At 59.7% G+C, this 24,675-nt stretch overlaps 1 protein-coding gene across 1 annotated transcript; it reads left to right on the forward strand.

The window, feature by feature from the left end:
- Positions 1–212: 212 nt before the first annotated feature.
- Positions 213–24,652, forward strand: Rs1 (Dead-box helicase Rs1). The gene is made up of 16 exons (XM_037228780.1): positions 213–497; positions 852–1,016; positions 1,252–1,372; positions 1,712–1,890; positions 2,313–2,477; positions 3,597–3,737; positions 5,208–5,335; positions 6,005–6,202; positions 6,591–6,735; positions 7,293–7,427; positions 8,100–8,277; positions 21,301–21,495; positions 22,048–22,230; positions 22,779–22,875; positions 24,132–24,210; positions 24,638–24,652. Exons 1-16 carry the CDS (start codon positions 423–425, stop codon positions 24,650–24,652), a joined length of 2,199 nt encoding a protein of 732 aa, XP_037084675.1. The 5' UTR covers positions 213–422.
- Positions 24,653–24,675: the final 23 nt, after the last annotated feature.

A 24,675-nucleotide genomic window follows, 5' to 3' on the forward strand; every position in this document is an offset into this window, starting at 1 on the left:
GTGGAAGCATGCAACCATTTCAGTCCTATAGATGTTTAAACAATGCTGTTTTTGTAGATTACAGCCCATTTGCTTCATTTAAACATGCCGAATCTATAATAGGCAATGAGCGGTCTCTTCCTTCATCATCCGCAGTCTTATTGTAGTGACTGCGCCATATCTGAACGCAATTACGCAGGGAAACACGTGAAGAGGAGAAGCGGTGGGGAGCTTCGCTGCAGTGTTCCGATTTCGATAGGGACGTGTGGTTGCCATTGATCCGTCAGTGCAAGTATTGGTTACCAGTCGTTTTTCACAGCGTATTCTTGGTGCAATGTGGTTTTGGAGCTCGTAGTTGCGCCAGGGAACCGTTTCCTACACACGTGGCACCTGCAAAGCTTCTCGAAGTGGGACTTTGACCTGTCGGTGTTCAAAAACAGATCATGGATTTTGTGAGAACCATAGATTCTGATGATGAACTTGATAATGTTTCAGTTTCTAGCTCAGGAGATGACAAGGTATGTAAAACGGGTGGTGGACATGTTTGAAACTTGTTGCAGTCATTCAAATGTTTGGCACTTCTGATTAATTGAAGTTTGTGTTTTGAATGAGTGGATGGATGGAATTATTTGCAAATATCTATAAATCATTTGTTGTATAACAAGCAGGTTTATGATCTTGGTGTTGCAATGATATTTCCTGTCCATGCTTTGACTGCCATCATTTGTATTAGATATGCACATGCATAGCACTGTGATGTTTTGGATGAGACACCACCTGTTCAGGGTTTGATGTGGATAGAAATGGTGCATGTTTTATTGCATGGATATAATGCATTTTAGTTAGGAATGTGTATGTGACCATAATTTCAGGATGCCCAGCATGACCCATACTTTGCGGAAGACTTCGAGTTTGGAGAGACCTTTGAAGAGTATAATCTGGACCCATGGCAGGACATTCAAAAGTACCTTAAAAAGAAACGTCTCTCCAACACAGACCAGAAAATAGCCCAAGTTCTTGACAAGGGTAAGCATGAGGTAAGTATCAGTATCAATATGTTTGAAATAATCCTGTTTTGCTTGTGCTGGCAAAGGGGATAACATCCATGAAAATGTTCCTCTTACTTTACCTATATAAACACTGCTAGAGATAAGGAAATTATATCCATAATTGTTTAAAGGAGCAGGTCAATGGATGCACATGTCAAGGCAAGTTGAAAATATCATAGACTGCATTTTGCACAATGTCACAGTCCTCCTGGTTTGTGTTCAGGAATCATTGAATCAAGATGAAGCTATGGAAGAAGGTGAAAGTGACTCAGCTGCCAACACAAATGCAGATGATGATGGAGAAGAATCTGCTTCAGAAGAGGATAATGTGGAAGAGCTTGGAGGTGCCACAAATTACTATTTTCCTTCCTTTTAGTCATTTCATCAGCATGCTGCCATGTGTGTTTCAGTTTTACAAGTTGACTTGTGGTTCAACTCTCCATGCTTTTTAATAGTGCATTGATAATTTACAAGTAAACAAGTGAAGTTTTTCATTTGCACTAGTGATATGTATAATTGGTTGTTAAACATCTTTTTGTGAGTTTTCCATCATCCCATAAATTCTTGTATTTGCAGCAATCACACATCACATAGTTGCCTCCTCTAGTTGCACCCCCTGCCCCTGCCAAACTCACCCCACCTGACCCCCCCCCCCCCCTCCCCCCCCCTCCCCCCCCCCACAGACAACATCCGCGTCAAGGAGGCCGAGCGGCGGCGCAAGGAGAAGAAGCTCGGCCGGCGACAGACGGAGCTGGCCGCCGAGGCCGCCGAGGCGGCCCGCTTCTTCAGCGAGGTCACCGGTGACACGCTCGGCGCCGTCAGCACCTTCCACGAGATGAACCTGTCGCGGCCGCTGCTCAAGGTGCGGCCAGAGTCGCTCAGGGCACGGTCGGGGCGGTCGGGGTGACCCCGGCCGCGCCTCTCTGGGAGACGGCCGGTGGCTGCGACGAACGGAGGGAGCGCCCGTGTCGCTCGCCGCGGTCCTGTTGTGCTGCGAAGTTCTGTGGTATTTGTCCTGTGGGTCGTGGCCTGCGGCGAAATACGGAAACGAAGAGAAGGAGAGACGGTCACGACGGTCGCGGTAGGACACTGTGGATCGCGGCCAGGAGACTGGAGCAACACGACATGCTGCGCTTGCGTGCGACGTGCGATGCGACTCGCTACAACGCCCTGTGTCGCACTAACAGACCTCGACACGTACACGGGCGCGTGCGGGCTTCCACCGGGGTTATTCCCCTGCGGGTCCCGCTGCCGCCTGGTGCTGACCTCACGCGGCACCCCCAGGCGGTGACGGCGCTGGAGTACGTGCACCCGACGCCCATCCAGGCGGCCACCATCCCAGTGGCGCTGCTGGGACGCGACATCTGCGGCTGTGCCGCCACCGGCACCGGCAAGACGGCCGCCTTCATGCTGCCCATACTGGAGCGGCTGGTGTTCAAGCCCAAACAGGTCAGGCTCTGAATGATGTTCGGGAAGTGGCCGGGTTGAGTTGTATGCCCCCCGTGCTGTATGGACTCCTGGTCAAATTCAAACTGATCACGACTCGTCAAACTCTGTCGAACAGACTTTTCAAGTTCTAGCTGGTCGCTGGCCACTGTGGAACGGACCTTACGCTGGCCGTCCTAGAGCAGGTCGTGTTCGAACCCAGACGTGTCGGACCTCGTGCCGCCCACACTGGGAGAGTTGGTGTTGCAGCTCAAACAGGCCAGGTCAGGCCAGATGCTTGAGGCATGATACTTGTGAGGTATGATACTTGCCATATACTTGTGAAAGTCATGGTTAAACACACCATGTTAGCCCAGGACTTTGGATGGTGCCTCACACTAGAATGACGCGTTTGCCAAACTGCACAGGTGGGTCGGCCCAGGCCCCATGTTGGAGTCAGTTGTCAAACCAAAACTGGTCATGCCATGTTAAACAGGAATCAGCACAGTCTTTGGTGTAAACTTGGGTGACTTGGTACCCAGCTGCAAGAGATCAGGCAGGCATAATTATGATCTACTTTTATTTCTTTGTTTAAATTGAAGTGTCTATTCACATGTTATACATTTTGTAGGGTCCAAGAGCATGTGAAGCTGGTGGTTTTTCAGTGCTGTCTTAAGTCGTACACTATATTCATGGTTGCTAAGGTATTTATTGGTTGCTGACCACACATTAGGCTCCCATGAGTCATACGCACATCTGTCGCGCCTTGAGTTGTTCTCACGCGGACTCACAGCTCCGGTCTAGAGAATGTGTGCTGCCGCGCCGCCTCTCACTGCAGAGCGTCAGCCTTGACTGCGGCTCACCCCTCACCCCTCGTTCGTGACACCCGGTCGTCTGCCACGCACCACGCATGCCAGAATGTCGCCCTGGAGCAAACAGCGCGGCGTTGCCGCGGCGTCTCCGCCGCTGGACAGCAGTGGGACCGGCCCGCCGTCGTATCCTCCCGGCCCGTCCTGACGCCGCCCCCCCCCCCCCGCCGGCAGATACCGGTGACGCGCGTGCTGGTGCTGGTGCCCACGCGCGAGCTGAGCGTCCAGGTGTACCAGGTCCTTCCCCACCCTGACGCCGCCCCCCCGCCGGCAGATCCCAGTGACCCGCGTGCTGGTGCTGGTGCCCACTCGCGAGCTGGGCGTCCAGGTGTACCAGGTGACGCGCCAGCTGTCCCAGTTCGTGCCGACCATGCAGGTGGCGCTGGCCGCCGGCGGTATGGACATCAAGGTCCAGGTCAGTGGCGGGGGCCGTGGTCAGTAACTGAGGCATGCAGCTACTTCAGGTGGAGGCCAGGGACCGGGAGCAGGGGTGGTTAGAGCGGTGGTCAATTATCAGGCCGAGGCCAGCTGCCGGTTACGTGGTGGCATGGATATCAAACTGAAGGTTGATTGCTCATAACAGGCTGGAGGTCGAGGTCTGTCGGTGCTTGGAGCTCTTGAACAAAACTAAAGGAGAGGTTACGGTGAGGTGTTTTGCGTTTTTTTTATACCGTGCATGTATATCCCTTGTGCAAATTTTTAACGGTGGATTTTTTCTTTGGTATCATTTATTTTCTGGACTTCACAGTTATCCCCGAGGCGCTGAAAATAACCAATGATTGCGCAGTTAATTTTTGCCCATAAATGACCAGACTACTGTTTTGGGATGCATGTAGTGTCTTCTCAGCGATGCCCTGTCACGCGTCCGCCACGGTCGGGAGCTTGCATGCCGTGCCTGGTCCGAGGCAGCCTGACATCCTCCTATGTCCTGTCTGACCTCGAGGCGGCCTGACGCCCCTCTGTACCCTGTCTGACATTGAGGCGGTCTGACGCCCCTCTGTGACCTATCTGACCTCGAGGCGGCCTGACGCCCCTCTGTACCCTGTCTGACCTCGAGTGGGCCTGACGCTCCTCTGTACCCTGCCTGACATTGAGGCAGCCTGATGCCCCTCTGTGCCCTGTCTGACCTCGAGGCGGCCTGACACCCGTCTGTGCCCTGTCTGACTTCGAGGCGGCCTGACGCCCGTCTGTGCCTTGTCTGACCTGGAGGCGGCCTGACGCTCCTCTGCACCCTGTCTGACATTTAGGCGGTCTGACGCCCCTCTGTGCCCTGTCTGACCTCGGGGCAGTCTGACGCCCATCTGTGACCTGTCTGACCTGGAGGCGGCCTGACACCCCTCTGTACCCTGTCTGACCTCGGGGCGGTCTGACGCCCCTCTGTACCCTGTCTGACCTCGGGGCGGTCTGACGCCCGTCTGTGACCTGTCTGACCTGGAGGCGGCCTGACACCCCTCTGCACCCTGTCTGACCTCGGGGCGGTCTGACGCCCCTCTGTGCCCTGTCTGACCTCGAGGCGACCTGACGCCCCTCTGTACCCTGTCTGACATTTAGGCAGCCTGACGCTCCTCTGTGCCCTGTCTGACCTCGAGGCGGCCTGACGCCCCTCTGTACCCTGTCTGACATTTAGGCAGCCTGACGCTCCTCTGTGCCCTGTCTGACCTGGAGGCGGCCTGACGCTCCTCTGTGCCCTGCCTGACCTCGAGTGGGCCTGACGCCCCTCTGTGCCCTGCCTGACCTCGAGTGGGCCTGACGCTCCTCTGTGCCCCGTCTGACCTCAAGGCGGCCTGACGCCCCTCTGTACCCCGCCTGACCTCAAGTGGGCCTGACGCTCCTCTGCACCCCGTCTGACCTCGAGGCGGCCTGACGCCCTTGCGCCCCGTCTCAGGAGGCGCAGCTGAGGCAGCACCCGGACATAGTGATCGCCACGCCCGGGCGGCTGATTGATCACCTGCAGAACACGCAGAGCTTCTGCCTCGACACGGTCGAGGTCCTGGTGCTGGACGAGGCCGACAGGTGCGTGGCGCTTTGGCTCTGCAGTTTGAATAGGATCGGATGCGTCACCTCAGGGCATGGTGCGATGCGGTACTACCGTGACTGGGTATGGTAATCGCTACGTGCGGGGGCCAGGTGCTGAGTTGAGCCGACTTGGCCCGTGTGGTGACTGGAGGCTTGAACACGGCACGTTCTGTGTGTTCTGAAGGGCTTACACGGTTCGGATGTGAGCTTCGCACCTGACATTTACCGCCAGCTGACAGCGACAAATGCGGTGCGATGGCGACTGTGGCGCGTAACAGCGTGCTCCGCGCACGCCGTGTGCTCTGACCTGTTGGAACAGAGTCAGAGAACAGTGATCTATTACTCTGTAACCCCGGACAACATGCTGGCTGGTAAGGGCACCACAGTGTCACATCCCCCACCCCCTTTATTGCTGTATGCGCCATTGTGACAGTCCACGTTCCAACACTGCTCCTCCCAGTCTCCGCCGGACGCAAGATAGTAACGAACCCTCACCATAACACTACCGCTGATGATACTCCTACCTACTAACAACACCATTGCTGGTCATGCTTCCGATCTTTGATATTACTACCACCCACCGATACCATCGCTAACAGTACCACCACCCACTAATAACGTTATCACCCACTGATGAAAGCACCGCGATTTCCGTGTCTGCTGCAGGATGCTGGACGAGTACTTCGCCGAGCAGATGGGAGAGATCATCAAGCAGTGCGCGGCCACGCGCCAGACCATGCTCTTCTCTGCCACCATGACTGACGACGTGAAGCAGCTGGCGGCCGTCTCGCTCAAGGACCCCGTCAAGGTGTTCGTCAACGAGAACACGGACGTGGCGGCCAACCTAAAGCAGGAGTTTGTCCGGTGAGTGGCGCGTGCTCCCTCTGTTGTCGTGTTCTGCACCTTGGTGAGGAGCTTCTGCTGCTTGCGGTATGGCTGCGAGCAGTGGTGGTGTTTAGTAGCTTGTTTTTATTCTTGTTGGGCCCGAAAGCAACGCTGTGTGATGGGGCGATTCCATTTATGCTGTGACAATAAGAAGCCGAGCACTCGTAGGCTGCAGGTGACGCGCTCATGCTTATGTTAGTACGAATGCTATTGACACAAAATTGAGTGGCTGCAGTCGCGATTATGAAACATTGGCAGGAGATGCATGTGACCGATACCGATAATGATATGCAGGACACCAATATTAATATCGGCTCTCGGCTGCCCCCCCTCCCCCCCGGCGCCTGACCCAGCCGGCTGCCGGCAGGATACGCCCCGGCCGCCAGGGGGACCGCGAAGCCCTGCTGGCCGGCCTGCTGTTGCGCACCTTCCACGACCGAGTCATGGTGTTCGTGCAGACCAAGCGGCAGACGCACCGACTTCACATCGTGCTCGGTCTGCTCGGCGTTCGGGTGAGCGCACCGGACCGGTCAGGGTCAGGGACCGGGTCAGGACCGGGGTCGGGGTCAGCAAGAGTCGGGGTGAGCGCCCGGATCAGGACTGGACGGGGCGGGGGGGGGGGGGGGGTAGATGGGCTGACCGTGTGAAAGGTCGGACCAGCGCGGCGGTCAGTTTCATTTAACCAGCCGAGATCAGTTGTTGTGAACTAAATCAGCAAACCAATCAAAATCTGCCAGCACAGCGAGGTTACGATGATCGAGTGGTGTTTACTTATTCAACTGAAAGCGAGTTAAGTGAGCTAGCTTCAGGTTGGACCACCCTCAATCTGCCTCCGGTGAATCCGTTCATGAAGCTGGCTCAGGGCCGCCGCGCGCTGCGGGCTCATATTTCCATGGCGAGACAGCGCGACAGGCATCCGATGCTGTAGCAGCTCTATCTGCATGGATTTCGCCGGCAGCAAATGTCTACTTCGTGCCTTTACGGTGCTGCTGCGCCCTGTAGACGCACGCTGACGCTCCACGCCGCCAGCGCCCTCACGCAAAAGTTACACCGGTGCCCCGCGTGCCAGGTGGGGGAGCTGCACGGGGACCTGAGCCAGGCGCAGCGGCTCGAGTCGCTGCGCCGCTTCCGGGAGCAGGAGATCGACGTGCTGCTGGCGACGGACGTGGCCGCGCGCGGGCTCGACATCCCCGACGTGAAGACGGTGAGACGCGCCATGGTGCCGCGGCGCCAGCGGTCACCGTTAGCTCCGATATGTGCCGGCCGGCGCGTCTCGTGTTACGGACATCTGGCTGGTCAGTGCGTTTGGCGGCCTGTCATTCTATTTTTGTTGCCGGACTCCTGGTCTCGAGATTGATTTGAACACATGGAGCGTCTTTGTCACTCAGGTGACAGCTTGTTCGGCATCTGATCACGGTCAGCTTTGTGGGTGAGCATGCCAGAAATGGCGTCGGATTTTGTGGCTCATCCTCGACGTTTTGCTGGCGGCCGGTGATAAAGGGGCCAAGCTGGTGCGCGCGGCTGTGGTGCAGCTTTGCGTGCATGCTACCCCCCCCCCCCCCGGCGAAAATGGTTCGTTCAACTGAAATAGCTCTCATATGGTGTGGTCGGGATCTTTGCAGCTAGCTTCGCTCATCAAGGAATGCAACCCACGGGCCCTGCAATGTAAGCCAGTTCTGCGAAACATTCCATCAAACCTAAAAAGGCCTACTTATACCAGGCGACGAGTCTAAACTCATCACGATCCGATCCTTGCGCACGCTGCCTTGACGCACGTTGTGAGCGAGCCGGAGTCACCAACTCCACCTCATGCACGCGAGCCGTCGCCCGCCGCAGCCTCCTCACGCCGGGTGACGCGCCGCGCCGCCGCCCCCAGGTGATCAACTTCACGATGCCGGCCACGTCGCAGCAGTACGTGCACCGAGTGGGCCGGACGGCGCGCGCCGGCCGCGCCGGCCGCTCCGTCTCCATGGCGGGCGAGACGGAGCGCGCCATGATCCGCGAGATCAGCCGGCGCAGCCTGAGGCCTGTCGAAATACGCACCGTGCCGCAGGGTGAGACGAGGGGCGGCGCTGGCGGCGCTGGGGAGGGAGCGAGCGCGGCGCCGGTGTGGCGATGCTCGGCCAGTTGAGTGGCGGCGGGGTGTCGGTTTTCTTTTTCATACGATAGTGTCCCCGGTCCGGGGTTGGCTAGTTTGCGCATCCACTCGCTCGTCATCGATCAATCAGCGACGGGCTGGACTGCGCTCAACTCAGCCTCTAGTCGCCTCGGGCTTGGGGAGTGAAATGGGCAGGCCAGATGATGATGATTTTTCGGGTTTTTGTGGTCGAAGGGCACCGGCTTGGCAGCCGCTCATCTGTGCGTGTGGAGGCCGCCGGGAAGTCAGTAGACCGGTGGAATGGATTTATATTTGCCGCCTGCACACCCAACCGGATGAATTTTGGAACGCTGAGGGTGCCGGTCCGATGTCGGCTGCCTCGGTCCCTTGGGGTGCTGCGGAGCCGGTGCGATCCCTGCAGTTTCGGCTCTGGGGGGAAGAACGTCCCTTCCACATTACACTGTCTTGCCTCTGTATTTTATGCGGCCTTTTTCCATTCGCCATTGCCGATACATGTATTTTTTAATCGGTGATGAGCGTATTTCTGGTTTTATGTTCTTTTTTGACTGTACCTTGTGCCTGAGGTTTCATATTCAGGCTGCATTTTGTCTTGTGCCCCTGTTCCCCTGAAATGTTTCACACATAAAATTGCGGGACTCCGAGCTGGCGAAAATCCTCTAGCGTGGTCCGACGCCCGCTCTTGCTGTACTGAAATGACCATGACGGCCTCTCATGAAGTGGTTCATGTGATGGAGTGCCGTCAGGCAGAGTTGAAAAATGTGTATTAAGTCCAGAGTAACGGCTTTAAAGCGGACGATGCCGCTGTTCGGTATGGGCTCGCTCCGTGGAGGATCGCCACTAGGCGCGTGGCCCACGCTCATGACGTGGGCACATTCCGCTGAAATGGGACACTTAAGCTGGTCTCAGAGTCGCCCGTGACGTCATAGCGCATTTGGATGTATTATCTGAGACAGTTCTCCGAACTCGCCTCCACTGGACCCAGAACGATCACTGTTGCGTCATTAAGAGTCGCGAGGGACGCCCGAGAACGCGGCACGCGACTCGGAATTCATTCGTGGAAGCCGCCTCAGAGATGCATGCGACTGATTAACACGAGGGGGGTCGCGTCGGGGGATTGGTCCTGCTTCGTTGGGTAGCTTCTCTCCGTTGCTGGCTACGCCTCAATCAAATGCACGTTCACGGGCAAACGGTCTGCACCTACAGACTTCACAATAGCCGCATAGTCATGTCGGCGCCGGCAAGATGGGCGTGTCTGCGCATAGTTCCGCCTTCAGCCGGGCGGGTGAGTGCAGACGCGACAACCGACAGCCTCACAGCTGTCGTCGCCGGCTGCTGCCCGAACCGGTCGGCTGGCCGCTTTGGTGAAGGCTGTGGCTGACCGGTGGTCAGCTTCGCGTGCTGAACGACCGCAAGAGTCCTCCGCTTACACCACTTCGCGGGTTCAGAAAAGCTGCGGCCACCTCGATTCATAACGTGTGACCACCAAGCCACGATGCCATATGTGGTCCAAATGTTAGTTGTTCCACAAGCCCGCAGTGCGAACTCAAATTCCGGTGGAGGCCTGCTGTCACGTCCGCGTTATAACATGTGTCCGCCCCACTCCACCCATCGCCCCACCGGCCATCAAAGCTCACGGTGGACGGGTGAGCGATGACCTGGCCTCCTGAGCTCCCCGCGAGTCGCGTCGGCAGCGGCCGCCGTTCTGGTGAGACGGCGGCGCCGGCTCGCTCGCTGGTGTGCTCCGAGTGAGTTGTCGGGAGCGATCGCCGCCCTAGTGAGACGGCGGCGCCGGCTCGCTCGCTGGTGTGCCCCGAGTGAGCTGTCGGGAGCAGCCGCCGCTCTGGTGAGACGGCGGCGTCGGCTCACTGGCTGGTGTGCTCCGAGTGAGCTGTCGGGAGCGGCCACCGTTCTGGTGAGACGGCGACACCGGCCCACTCGCTGGTGTGCTCCGAGTAAGCTATCGGGAGCAGCCGCCGCTCTAGTGAGACGGCGGCGCCGGCTCGCTCGCTGGTGTGCTCCGAGTGAGTTGTCGGTAGCGACCGCCGCTCTAGTGAGACGGCGGCGCCGGCTCGCTCGCTGGCGCCGGCTCGCTCGCTGGTGTGCTCCGAGTGAGTTGTGCGGCCAGACGCCTTGCCGCCGCCGGGCTACGCGGTAACGGGGCACGGCTCCTCGCGGGAAGGAGATACGGCGCGATGTTTGCGGCTGATTGCGGCAGGGTGTATTGCTGGCCGTTGCAGGCTGTTGGGGCTCGTTCGAGCTGAGCTTGCAGCCGTGGCGGTGCTTTTACCGTCAGCTGGTGCTTTTACAGTCAGCTCTTGCACGCTTGGATGCCACCGAAACGAGACCACCGCCTTTGGTCAACAAACGTGAATGACGAACACAGCAGTCATTGGGCTGAAAGTGTCGGGTGTTGGGCCTTTTACTGCCCCCCTCTTGTGTGGCTCCCTTCACGTGAGCACGTATTTCACGTCACAGTTGCGGCTAACTCTCGGCCGCCCATGATGTGCCGCCATTTCCACTAGCTTCGTGTTGCATACTACAGTATGGACGCCACGCAGCCACTGTTAACAGTTGACTCTGTATCCGCGAGTGAGGACGGAACCACTCCCTGTCACCTATCCGGCGACCGTTAAAAAAGCACCACTCCGAGCTTGCCCACGGTGACCAGGCGGCCACGGTCACGATCAGCTCACGGCTTTGCGCTCGATTGTGCTGCCGCCGGTACACCAGCCGCACCGTCCCGGTGCTTCACCGCTGATCTCTGTGCGGTAGTGGCAGGCTCTCGCGTCGACCGACGACCGGTCGGGTCTGCGACGGCGTGCGGGTCGAGCGCGGGCTACCCGCCGGCCGCCGGCGGGCCCTGCCACGACGTCAGCACTGTCGACGTCGGTGCTGCGCCTCGGGCATCGGGGGTGCGCTGCCGTGGCCGGGGTGTCGTGAGGTGGGACGGTTTGGTGCCCGCTCGCTGGGAGAGGAAAGCTGTAGAGAGCCGGATCAGCAGCGCTGCACGCGCTACAGATGTCCACGGAGCCGGAGTGAGTCTGGACGGGTCCAAAAAGGGAAAGTCATACTCTGGCGTTTGATTCATCGATCATGTCACCATCAACACCGGTCGCGAACATACCACTTTTGAGATGAGGCTGGAGGGGATAGTTTTTCAAGTGTGGTTTGCAACTCTGAACTACAATTAATACTTCCGCACAGATGCTGTATTGTCTTCGGCCTGTTTTCGCACCATGGTTCTGTATGTTTAAAGTACAATGAGCACTTTGTGACGTCACGCACAACTGGGCGCACACCGTTTGCCGTACGCGGGAAGAGCTTTTAATGTACTCGTTTTTGAACCACATCCTCAAATCGTGAGAACGTGATGACTGGAAGACCGCGTCTTATAACGTTTCTTGCGGTCATGTTTCAAACATAGCTTCGCATCATTTCTAGTTTCATCTCATCCGGCCTCACGCCAGATGCAACCATTCCACTTATAAACAAGCCTTCTGGGTCCGGCGGTATGTGACATCACGCCACCATAAACACAGTATCGATTGATCGCTGCCTGCCGCCGGCCGCCGATCGCGCCGCCGGCGTACTGCCCGGGCGCCGAGTGACCCCCGTCTGACCTGGAAAATGACCCTGTCTGACCTGGCAAGTGACCCCGTCTGACCCATCGAGTGACCCCGTCTGACCTGTCTAGTGACCCCCGTCTGACCTGTCGAGTGACCCTGTCTGACCTGGCAAGTGACCCCCGTCTGACCTGTCTAGTGACTCCGTCTGACCCGTCGAGTGACCCCGTCTGACCTGGCGAGTGACCCCTGTCGGGTCCGCCAGACACGCCGGCTCTGGCGCGACACCCGCCTCCCAGGGACCGCGTGACGGCGATCGGCCCATTGGCGAGACGTGCCGGGGTCCGGAGCGGAGTGCGGCGGAATTTACGGAAACTGGGGGCGCATAAAAACTCAGGGCTGAGGCCAGACGTAACACTAAAAATATTGCCATTAGGTAGTATTTTCCTACTCAAACCGACATAAAACCAGACGTTAACTGGTTTGTCTCCCGCAGTGGGCTGAGGCTGAATCTCATAAAGGGAGCAAGCATTGTTTGGAACATCCCAGGAGAAACAAAGCTCCACACAGGGACGCGGCACTGGTCTGCAGCTGGTGGCGTCATGCTGACAATGCTGCTGCGAGCCATGCCGCACCGCCTTCTCTTTTTTGAGCTCCGCGGCTCTGCCGAACGTAGTTAAGCTTTCACGGCTTTGATGTGCGGAGAGGAGCGTCAGGATTCTGTTGGACGTAGTGAAGCTTCCACGGCTTTGATGGGCGGAGAAGAGCGTCAGGGTTCTGTTGGACGTAGTTAAGCTTCCACGGCTTTGATGGGCGGAGAAGAGCGTCAGGGTTCTGTTGGACGTAGTTAAGCTTCCACGGCTTTGATGGGCGGAGAAGAGCGTCAGGGTTATGTTGGATGTAGTTGAGTTTCCAGGGCTGTGTATGTCGTAACTGAGCTTCCCGAGCTGATCGGAGCTTCTGGAGCTGAGCCTCCGGAGCTAAGCTTACCGAGCCGAGATTTTCGAGCTGATCTGAGGTTTTCGAGCTGAGCCGAGTTTCCTGAGCTGATCTGAGCTTCCCGAACTGAGCTTTCCAAGCTGATATGAGCTTCCCGAGCCGATCTGAGCTTCACGAGCTGATCTGAGCTTTCCGAACTGAGATGAGCTGAGCCTATCTGAGTCCGTGATCCTGAGCCTGTGAGACCAGTATGCTCGTCTATGTGACCAGTAGTCCCGTCCGTTGGACCAGTAGACACGTCTGTGGGGCCAGTAGACCCGTCTGTGGGGCCAGTAGGCCTGTCTGTTGGACCAGTAGACCCGTCTGTGGGCCTGTAAACCCGTCTGTGGGGCCAGTAGACCCGTCCGTCGGGTCAGCAGAGCACCTGAACAGAGCGGGATCAGACCGCTGGCGTCTGACTACCGTCTCCGCCCACTGTGGGAGCCGGCGTCGCCGGCTGGAGCGGCGGTGTTCGGAAGGTGGGACGGTGCGCGGTGGGTTCCGCGCGCCCAGTCTGCTGTCCATACCGAGGTGTGACAAGACAACTCGTGGTGTGTGTCGTGAGCGCTTGTGGCGCGCGAGGAAGGCCGCCCGACATTGCATCCACGCCGCGGTATGCTGTGGGACGCGATACGAACGCGAACGCTCTGGGTGGGATAGGGAGTGGAGCGGTTCTGTACTAGCAAGGATGCACCATTCACATCCTGTACGTGACCTGTTGGGACGGTTCGGTCAATGCGGTAAAAAGACAGCCGTGTCGGTGCGTGGGCGTTGGTGATAGCCATCGTTCAGAGCACATGCTAAGCAACGCTGTGGCAGATTGGGCGCCTTCTCCTGGATTTCTGACCGAGACAGCCGGCGTGTTCGACTGTGGGCATTGATGGCTACCCCCCTGGGCATGTCATCTTCCACGGCCGGCAAAACCTCACCAATAGGGGCCCCGAGACCGGCGATATAACACGTCCCGCAAGTGTAAAAGCCGATATTATTTTGCGGCGCCGCGTCACTGGCGGCTTTAGCACCACCCTCGAGCACCTGCAAGCAGTTTCTCTCAGAAAAAGCAGCTTGAATCGTTCTTAAGTCACGTCTTGTGTGTGGTTAGGGCCAGCTCGGGGCGAGAACAGGAATGGTTTTGATTGTCATCCTTATCTTAAGTCATAGATAAGCCGGCGAAAGGGCGTCGGTTATACTCCGTGCACGCGTACTTTTAACGAAAACGCCTTAAATTATATTTTTGCCGCGAGAAACGGGTCCTGACAGTAATCGCCCTCAAGGACGACCAGAACAAAAGTGCTGTGCGATGCGCCGTCGCCCACAGCTTTCTATCTTGTCGCGTTTCGTTAAGATATATGTTTCTGAGTTATTCGCTGAGTGCTTTTGATTGCACCCGGTTGTGTCGAGTGAGATGCCGCGCAGTCCGAGAGTGTCGTGTTCGCGCGATATACATGTGGGCTGGCGTTGTCTGAGACAACGCTCATGTTTGGCCGCAGGAAGCCTCTCCGTGGCTGGTTGTGATACTCTTGAAACATGCCTATGGTCTTGCACGGAATCTCTGGGCTGGTCTTGGGTTTACTGATAATATGTACGCATATACTTATAGACATGCACTGGTTATATATGTACATTTGCGCGACATATCGGACATTCACAGAATATGATGCATTTTCCGAGGATGCCATGCGACCCAAGCAGTGGGCATGCTCAAAAACCCCAGCAAACCGTGTCATTTTCCGTCGCTACCCTGGGTACCTCATCAGTGTCACTTCCTTCCGCGTGGCGAGCGCCACCCGGGCGCGTCCCGCTGTCAGGGCCATGTCAGGCTGCCACTGGCCGTGGCGGCGGCTCGCTGATGGTATCGGTCCCGGTCCGAGCCGTGCGGCCGGCCGGCGCTGCCACCCCCGTCGCCGCCACCGCCGGCCGGCCGTCAGTGTTCACGCGACCGGCGCCCCGCTCGGCCGGCACTGACCGCCGCGCCGGCCGACACGACCGCAGTCGCGTGTCGCCGCGCGCGCCGGGGCGGACGCCGCTGCGGTGGTCTGCGGAGGGTCGGGAGCGGCGGACAGTGGGCCGCCGAGGGAGCCCGGGCGAGCTGCGTCGGTCGGCGTCGACGCCGGTGGCCGGGTGCGGACGGCCGACGTACGGTCTCCGAGACAGGCCCCGGCAAGACGGGAGCTCCCGTCCAGCGAGCACAAGCGAGTCGACAGCGAGCACAGGCGAACGACAGCGGTGGCCAGCGCCGACAGCCGACGCGTCGCACTCACGGCGGGCTATCGTGAGTCGTGAGCCTTCAGCACCGACAGCGGAGGCCGGCGCCGACAGCGGACGCGTCGCCCTCACGGCGGGCTGTCGTGAGTCGTGAGCCTTCAGCACCGACAGCAGTGGCCGGTAGTGTCGGCAGTCGACGTATCGACTTCAAGACGGGTGCATCTGAAATGTGATCACCACCACCGGCGAGCACCAGTGTCGGCAGTCCCTGTGCTGTCTCGCAGGCGGGCCCCAGCGAGGCGTGACCTTGACCGAAGTGTCCGCGGGCGGTACCTGACGCCGTACAGCTGACCCCGACCCGGAACTCCCGGCACGGCAAGCGGTCCGGACCACGTGACGGCGGACGGCGTCGGGTGCAGAACATGACGAGCTGTCAGTGACCGCGGGATCTGCGACGCGCTCTACTAGTGAGCTGGTCAGGATATCTCTGCCGGCTTTGAGCACGCCCCGGGGCGCTGGCGGCGAATTCCGCGGAATCGCTAAGCGTTCGCTGCCGTTGGGTTTTGCGCCACGCGCCGTGTTTGTCGCGGCTAAAGGCCTGGAATCCTGATCACGCGCGCGACGTGTGTGACTTGGACGTTAATGAAACGGAGGGTAGTGCTTGTGACGTCATAGAACGCGGCTTTTAAGGCCACCGAGCCCAAAAGGCCGTCGTTCTGAGGTGTTTGGGCTGCGCTGTAGCAGGTTGTGCCAGCTGGGACCCACATCGCCGAGTGGGTGGGTGTGACCGACGCTGACCATATCGGTACCGACGCCGCGACGACCCGCTGCTGACGTCACCGCTGACGTCACCGCTGACGTCACTGGGTGACCATGAAGCGCTGCTGCTTCATGTTCTTCGAGCTGCGGCCCGGCGTGCGCGGCCTGGGCGTGCTCTTCTTCCTCGTGAACCTGGTGCTCGTCTTCCCCATCATCAACGGCTGGGTGCAGCTGCTGAGCCCGGTGCCGGGGGTCGTGGCGCCGCCGACGCCGCCCGGCTCACTCCTGCGCCTGTACCGGCGGCACCGGCTGCCGCTGCTGGCGTTCGCGACGGCCGCGCTGGCCACCGGCCTGCTGGTCAACGCGCTGCTGGTGTACGGCGTCGGCCACCACCGGCGCCGCCTGCTGCTGCCCTGGCTAATCTGGTACGGCACGCTGTTCGCCGCCGTCTCTGCGGCCGTGCTGGGCGCGGTGGCGCTGGCCATAACGCGCCGGGTGCGGTTGCCCCTGCCGGGCGTGCTCATCAACATCGGGCTGCTGCCGCTTTACTGGTACTGGTTCTTCGTCGTAGCGTTCCTCTACGCCGACTTCGGGCCGCCGCCACTGCCGCCGCCGAACAAGTCGCGCCGCCGGCGCAAGGCAGCGGAGGACGCGGCGGGCAGCGGCGCGGTGACGGCGGCGAACGGCGCGGCGGCGACGGGCAACGGCACGACGCCGGCGGAGCGCGCCTCGACGCTGCAGGTGACGCTCGGCCAGGCCGTCTGGTACTGGGCGGCCATCAACGCGGCCATGATGGACGACGCGCGGCAGCGCGAAGAAGCGCCGCCGTCGCCGCCGCCGCCGCCGCGCGCGCGGTCCGGCTGGTCGCTCAGCTCGCTTCGGGGCCTGCTGCGCAGGATGAGCAGAAGCACTGACGCCGGCGGCGGCGAGGAGACGGCGCTGCCTCTCACCGAGCAGGGCCTCCGTCCGGCGACCGGCGAGCCCGCTGATGAGATTTGAGGCGCGCCGGTCCAGACGTTCGCGGTGCGGACTGTTGGCGTGTGGTTTGCGGGGGCTCAGCGGGGCGTGGACATAAGGACGATTGCGGCGCGGGCGGGGGAAGTGCGAAGAGTGGCGGTGCTCGCAAGACGCGGGTCTCAGCAGACAGCTGTGGCGCGGTCCTGCGCCGCGCAACGACGGTGCCCGTCACGCCGCCACGAAGGCCGCCTCGGAAATGCGTCGTGAAGTGTCAGTCCAAGCCTGGCCGTCCGTCGATGCGGGTGCAAGGTTGTGACTCACTATCGGTATGTATTCGCCACCCGGTCAAGAGCAGGCGACACGTTAGCCGAGGCTGGGACCCGGCGAGGGGTGCCGCAGCACGCGACGCTGCGAGCGGACGGGCTCCGGTGACGGCGGCGCTCCGGCACTGATGGCGTCCGAGGAGGCGCTGCCTGCCGCTGTCATCTCGGCCGGACGGCTGGAGTGCGGCCATCGCGGGGCGGCGAGCTGTGGTGGGTTCAAGATAGATGGGGAGGTGGTCCAATTCTAACTGAAGGGTTGTGCCTGAGAAATAGCTTTCATCTGTGGCGACCCAGGGCTGTGTGCTAAGTGATTTATCGACATCAGCTTCTCCTTATCGGAAGCACAGAGCCGTCTGACAATGACCAAACGCTTGGCTGTCTCGTATTCCTTGTCGCGGATTGCGCACGAGCTATTATCATGCTGACTGTGACTGTGCCATTTGCATCTGAGTTGGTGGCTCGCGTACTCTCGCCTTCTCATCTAGGCGAATGCACGGTTATTATCTCGTATGCATATACTCATTGCTGCGTGCGTCGCACATCGTACCCATTGCGGCAGACTGAATTGCAAGCAGATCGGCGAATGCCGGCTGTCTTCCTCCGGAGTGCTGCGTCGTGCAGGTGCACGCGCGGTTCTCGATACACCGCTCCTGTCAGTCCAGCGTTCAACGGTTTGCGACCGGCCGGCGTAGCCCAGCTTTGCCGCGCGCAGTGAATACAACTCCGCCCACCTCCCGCGGAGGATGTACGCCCTCTGATCATCGCGCGCCGCTCTCTGGCGTGTCGACGCCGCGGCGGCTCTGGCGCGTCACGGTCGACGCCGCCGGCGCGGTTGTCCGACCTGATTTGACCTGGGTCGGTACAGAGGGTCGGCAGCGCCGCCCGGCGTGTTCTGTGCTGCCAGGCTCGTCCCCTCCCGCTTCGGTTGTAACCCAGCTCGCGTCCCGAGGACCTCCAGCTGTGGGTAGGGGCTTAGCGCCTGGCGTCTGTTGCTGGGCGTGATGGCCGCACGCTATTCCAAGATTAAGATTGCGCGCTTGAGATAAGGTCGAATGATTGCTCTCTTAGAAAAAATGGCCGTGCTTTTAGGAGTCCTGACACTATGGTGTCACATCAACAGTCACCAATGCAATGCATTCAAAAGGACGTTGTTAGGGGTTGGCGTAGCTCGTTTGGGCGTGGTCCGGCACCACCCACCTGCGATCGAACGCGGCTGGAGAGTCCTGGACACCCGGCGGGCTGGGCTGACCTTGGACCGGGCTCGGGCGGCCGTGGGCTTAGTCAGCTGGCTGTGGGCTCAGCTCAGCTGACCGTGGCTCAGCTCAGCTGGCCGTGGGCTCAGCTCAGCTGACTGTGGCTCAGCTCAGCTGGCCGTGGGCTCAGCTCAGCTGACCGTGGGCTCAGCTCAGCTGGCCGTGGGCTCAGTCGGCTGTGGGCTCAACTCAGTTGGCCGTGGGCTCAGCTCGGCTGGCCGTGGGCTCAGTCAGCTGGCCGTGAGCCGAGCCGGGCCTGCGGTGAGTCCGGCTCTAGCGGCTGCGTGATCGGGAGCGCCGGTGCCGGGCTGACAGGCTGTTGGTCGGGTGGACAGGCCGTCAGTGCGGCCCGCGCGCCTCCGGTCGTCGAGAGTCCGGCTCCACCGACTGCGGGTCCTAAGGATTGACCAGCTGTGGCGTCGACGGGGCGTGAGCTCGCCTTCCCTGACTGTGTCGCGGACGCCACCGAGTCCAAGACCTTTTTTCATAGGTTCGTAGGTTCGTGGACCTCGAGCCCCAACGGCGGCCTGCCTCACGTGACCCAGGCCCGGCTGCTGCGGCCGACCCCGCATCGATCGGGCCCGACCGACGTGGGGGCGGCGCCGGCCAGCCGGTCTCCGCCGCCGCCTCGGCACTGACAGATACACCACAGAGACGCGCGACACCAGCCGGAGGCTGTCGTCCAGGCGCCGGCCCAGCGAGCTGGAAGCCGACGCGACTCTGTGGCGTGTGCTGGCGCCTGGCATGCCTCAAGCTCGGCGACCGCGGCTGCAGTGTTTTTTTCTGCTGGATTGGGACGCGTTTGCACTGGAGCGCACAGCGCCGGGTGATGCAACAGAGGGCGTGCGTCCTCGTTGGTTAACCTGATCGCGCCGATGAGAGGACGTGAACCTGTCCGCGGCGCCAGTGTGTCAAAGACCGCTCGCACGATCACGACAGCCAGCGGCATCCGCCGGCTCCACTTGGGCGACCGTTTTGACGGTCACGAGCGGGGGCCGTGGGGATCGAGACCACCCGAGCACCGACCCACTGGACTACTGCTGCAGGATCTCGACTTTACGTTGGAGGTGCCGCCGGATCGAGAAGCGGTCACCTGCCACGCCGAGCAGCCGCTGTTGTGCGAGTAATTCGTAGTCTAGGATACCGAGCACGACAGGACGGGCCACTTTTTTGGTGCCGTTTGTACGCTTGGGCGCCGTAAGACACCCTGATGTTGGCAGTACACTACCATGCAACAATTGTGCGGTCGGTATACGTTTTGATGCGTGCTTCTTAACGGCAATGTTTTTTTCGCTCGACGTTGTTCAGCCATTTGATTTAGTTCATTTGCAAATTACCTTGTGCTTGCCAGGAAAATTCGACCATCAGATACCAACAGGCACGCACGCACCCATTTGAGGCCCACCGATGGGCCGGACGTGCTCATTGTGGATGACGCACGCACCCATTTGAGGCCCTCCGATGGGCTGGACGCGCTCATTGTGGGTGGCGTGGTCAGAGTTTCCTCGTTCAATGAGGCGTGTGACCTGCTGTAGTACTTAAGTATGCTACAGCTTGTCTTTATCCAATTCAATTGAATATTTTACTTTCGTTACTGATAGGATCATTCAAATACAGACGCGATGGAACTCCTGCCAGAGTTGGGGGAGGGCGGTATCCATTTTTGGTCAATTCCTTGCAATCCACACCTATACGGGGAGTGTTTCTTTTTTCATCGCAGTTGTTTCCTTATCCAGAAAATGGTTTGAAGTTCGTTCTGGAGAGTCTTTGTCACTAGCGGCTGCATTTCGGAGAGGACGTCCGTGGGCAGCTGTCAGCGTTGGTAGCGGATGCTTGGGAACTTGGTTGGCAGGAGGAGGTATGTGTGTGGGTGGTGATGGAGGGGAGGGGGGGGGGGGGGTAGGATGTGCGGGCATACTTGGTAGTTGTGCCGCTCCTATTTACGCGGCGAAAAGTTATTTGTGTTTGCTCGTGGTGTGCCTGTGACTTCGGAGGTCACGCTTTCGCTGACACAGAGGCGTATGCGCGTACACCGGCTCATCCCGTGGTGAACCCCGAGTGATGTGTGTTTCCCCTGACCCGTGCGTTCCCTAACCCGTGAGTGTCCCTGACCCGTGAGTTCCCCTGACCTGTGCGTTCCCCTGACCCATACGTTCCCCTGACCCGTGGGTCCCTCTGACCCGTGAGTGCCCCTGACCCGTGAGCTCCCCTGACCCGTGAGTTCCCCTGACCCGTGAGCTCCCTTGACCCGTGAGTTTCCCTGACCCGTGAGCGCCCCTGACCCTTGAGCGCCCCTGACCCGTGAGCTCCCCTGACCCGTGAGCTCCCCTGACCCGTGAGCTCCCCTGACCCTAACGCTCTCTGACCCGTGAGCGCCCCTGACCTGTGAGTTGCCCTGACCCGTGCGTTCCCCTGACCCGTGAGTCCCTTTGACCCATGAGTTCCCCTAAACCATGAGTTCCCCTGACCCGTGAGTGCCCCTGACCCGTGAGCTCCCCTGACCCGTGAGTTCCCCTGACCCTAAAGCTCCCTGACCCGTGAGCGCCCCTGACCCCGTGGGTCTCTCTGACCCGTGAACTCCCCTGACCCGTGAGCTCCCCTGACCCTAACGCTCTCTGACCCGTGAGCGCCCCTGACCTGTGAGTTGCCCTGACCCGTGCGTTCCCCTGACCCGTGAGTCCCTTTGACCCATGAGTTCCCCTAAACCATGAGTTCCCCCGACCCGTGAGTGCCCCTGACCCGTGAGCTCCCCTGACTCGTGAGTTCCCCTGACCCTAAAGCTCCCTGACCCGTGAGCGCCCCTGACCCCGTGGGTCTCTCTGACCCGTGAACTCCCCTGACCCGTGAGCGCCTGTGACCTGTGAGTTCCCCTTACCCGTAAGTGTTTCCCCTGACCAGTACTGCCCTGCCCGCCCGGCAGCGGTAGCGGACCGGTACCGGCTGCGGATCGAGCGGCTCGAGGCGCAGGTGGACGAGGTGTTCCGGCTCGAGCGCGAGGAGCGCGAGCTGCGCAACAGCGAGGCTCAGCTGACCAAGGCCGAGCGCCAGCTGACCACGCAGCAGGAGCGGCCGCGCACCTGGTTCCAGTCGCAGCAGCAGCGCGCCAAGGCCAAGCGTGGGTCACGCCGCCCGCCGCGCGCGCGCGTGCAACCGGCGGGGTCGGGTCGGGTCACGGCAGGGGGGGGGGAGGGAGGTGACTGATGTTGTGTAGAAGGTGTCGTCGGCCGTGCGCTGCGATGGGGGGGGGGGGGGGGACGGCGTGCGCTGGACGCTGCGGGCTTGGGCTCTGGTTGCGGGCGTGAGCTCTGATGGCTCCATACGAGCGTGTGTAGATCATGACGCGGCTCCGTTATCGGGAGCGCAGTGTTGATAGTTTGGTTAGGTGCGCGGTGGATGTCGGCACGTCGTGCTGTGCGTTTGCAGATAAGCAGGAGTTTTCAATGTCCTTGGGAGTATGCAGGTATGCAGGTAAGAACCTGACTAGTAAAGCACACTTGGAAAGCTAGCACGTCGACTGCGCACAACGCAACGCACTTCTTCCGGTCCCGGCACTGCTGTGGCCTGTTGCTCAGGATTTTCGACTCATCGGCGTATGCTGACGCGTTGCTAAGCGACTGCGTCAGATAGCTGCGCGGAATTGTTCTCACCTGTGTTTTGTTCGCCACAGAGGCCGCCAAATTGGAAGTCGGCGACGAAGGCTCTGCCAAGGCCAAGAAGAAGAAAAAGAGGAAGGAGGTGACGGCCGAGCAGCGCGTGGAGAAGGAACTGCAGAAGCGGTACCTGCTGCAGGCCAAGGCGGCCAAGAGGGCGTCCCGACGCGCCGGCGGTCCGGGCGCCACCCCCGTACCAGGTCAGTGACCCGCGGCGGTACGTTCAGTGGCCCCCGGTTGGGGTCGGCGAACCGCGGCTGAGGTCAGCCCCCTAGCGGCAGTGACCTGGCCAGCATCTGAAGGCTAGTGACCCTGATATCGGTGTCGGTATGCGACCGGTCACTGTCGTCGACTCGTCAAGATGTCGTGAAGGTGTCGGTGCACCGGACCGGCCAGTGGCGGTGCAGTGCCGGGTCGGGCCGCCGCATGTGACGGCGACAGCGATGACACAACGTCCTGGGTGCTGCGCGACCATGCGCGGCCGAAATACGCCATATGATCTTCTCCGTCATCGTACCCTGTTTACGATCACGTTGATGTGAGATCGGTGTTCGCTCTGGAAGCGCGGTTCAAAGGCAGACAGCGTGCATTTGGCCAGAAGTGCGACGCCCGAGTAAGACACCGACTTGCACCTGTTTTGAACCCCAGCGGTAATGGGTATTCGGAGGTTGACGGTATAAAAACAAACCCCTGAGAGTAAGCCGCATGAGAATGGCGTTCCAAGCTGTTTGACACGCCCGTCTTACAGTGAAGAAGAAGAAGGCGAAGGGTGGCAAGAAGGGTCTGAACCTGACGGCGGAGCTGACCGACACCAGCCAGAGAGCGGTCAAGGGCTACCGGCACAGGTGAGCGCTGTTGCGGCCACGGCGGCGGTGGATCCGTGCAGTTGATCGTTGGTTTCGTCGTGAAGGAAACGTGACGTCAGTGAAGGAAACGTGACGTCATTAATGCGCAGGATCGAGTGTCGGCTGTACAGACGCCGGGAGGTGCACCATGGTATAGCACAAACGGTTCATTTTAATTCAGATTTCAAGTCTAAAACGTCGGTTAAGGGGATAAACAGTCAGGCGCTTTCAAGCTTAAGCGTGACCTCCATGATCGGTGTATTAGGCCATAATCTAATCACAGAACGGCAGTTTAAAAGGTCTTGTCAGATCGCTGACCTGCGGTAGGGTGAGGCTTTCCACTTTGGCGTCGCTGACAGCATTCATATTCGTCCCTGACGCCCGAGCCGTAGTCGGTAGCGGATGCATTCAATCGTAGCAATATGAACAGCATATTTCGTTCGAAAGAAACAAAGTTGTTAAGTTTTTGTAGCCAATCTCTACAAAGTCGTACAAAGTCATGTTGCAAAGTCTCACGCGATTCATTACAAAGGTGTCAAAAATTTTACAGCAAATCTCATGTTAGGAATATTTGACGGTGGGATGGGGAGACTCTTGTCGGGTAAGTCGCTTTTATTTTTTAGTCTTTTTGTCTGCCCCGTATTGATAGGGAGCCCAGTGCAAGAACTCCGCGAAAATCTCTTGGATGGGATGATAATGACTTTGGAAAAAATCGAGGAAAATAGACTTGTAGCTCGAGCCGGGCAAACCCCAACCAAACATTTGCGTGTCTCAAGTTTCCATTATTACATAATATACTCAGCTTGCCAGTTATGTGCTAAACGCCACCGTGCTTCCTATTCAAGACGTCGTACCTATGTTCTTGACAGTTTACGTACCACTAATATCAATGTGTTAAGCATCAAATTTGTATTTAAGCGTCAACGTTGAAGCTTTGTCGAATATTTGACCGCGTACTGGTGCCATTTAGCAGCCGTCCTTAGGCGACCTGGCAACGGCATTATTCTCCGCAGCTATCAGCTACAGGATCCGTTGTCGTGCTTAGCCATGCGCATACATAATCTAGCTGAGTTTGCATGCCGAGACTCCGCCGTGACCCACCCCGGTCGTCATCACCAGCGCAGCGGACGGCGGTGTGAACGCGGGCACCCGCGCCTGCCTTCCAGAGGCCGCTGTCGCGTGTGGTCCGGCTGTCCCGACCCGCCCCGAGGCAGGGGCAGAGCGTGAGCGTCTCCTGACCCCGCCCTCTGTCACAGGGCGACGGAGAGCCTCCGGGAGCGAGCAGCGGAGAAACGGGGCGGCGGCCGCGGCCGGGGACGCGGCAGGGGAGGCCGCGGCGGCGCCCCCGGCGGCGCCGGCAGGGGCGCCGCGGGCGGGCGGGGCGGCGGCGAAGGCGCCGGGCAGCGGGGAGGCAAGAGGGGAGGCGGCAGAGGAGGCGGCAGAGGGGGCGGCAGGGGAGGTGGTATGGGAAGCGGTACGGGAGGCGGCAGAGGCGGTGCTAGGGGAGGCGGCAGGGGAGGCCACAAGGCTGGCGGCAGGGGAAAACGTGGCGGGCGGTGACCAGGTTCAAAGTGATCGGGAGAGGGGGCGAAGGCGGGAAGACGGAAGTGGAGGGCAAGAGCAGGCCCTGCGGCGTGTTGTCTTTGTACTGTGTGTATGGAGAACCAATACAAAACTGCGATCGTGGAGCGTCAGTCCACTGTGCCTTTCGGCGTGCTGTCGCCCGGCTCACGGCGTCACGTGACTCCTCGGCTCTCTGCAGCTGCGGCGCGTGTGACCGCGGTGGGGTGGACGCGTGCT

The sequence above is a fragment of the Pollicipes pollicipes genome, unplaced genomic scaffold, assembly GCF_011947565.3.
Source record: "Pollicipes pollicipes isolate AB1234 unplaced genomic scaffold, Ppol_2.1 Scaffold_6138;HRSCAF=7277_pilon_pilon_pilon, whole genome shotgun sequence".
In the NCBI taxonomy this organism is placed as follows: Eukaryota; Metazoa; Arthropoda; class Thecostraca; order Pollicipedomorpha; family Pollicipedidae; genus Pollicipes; species Pollicipes pollicipes.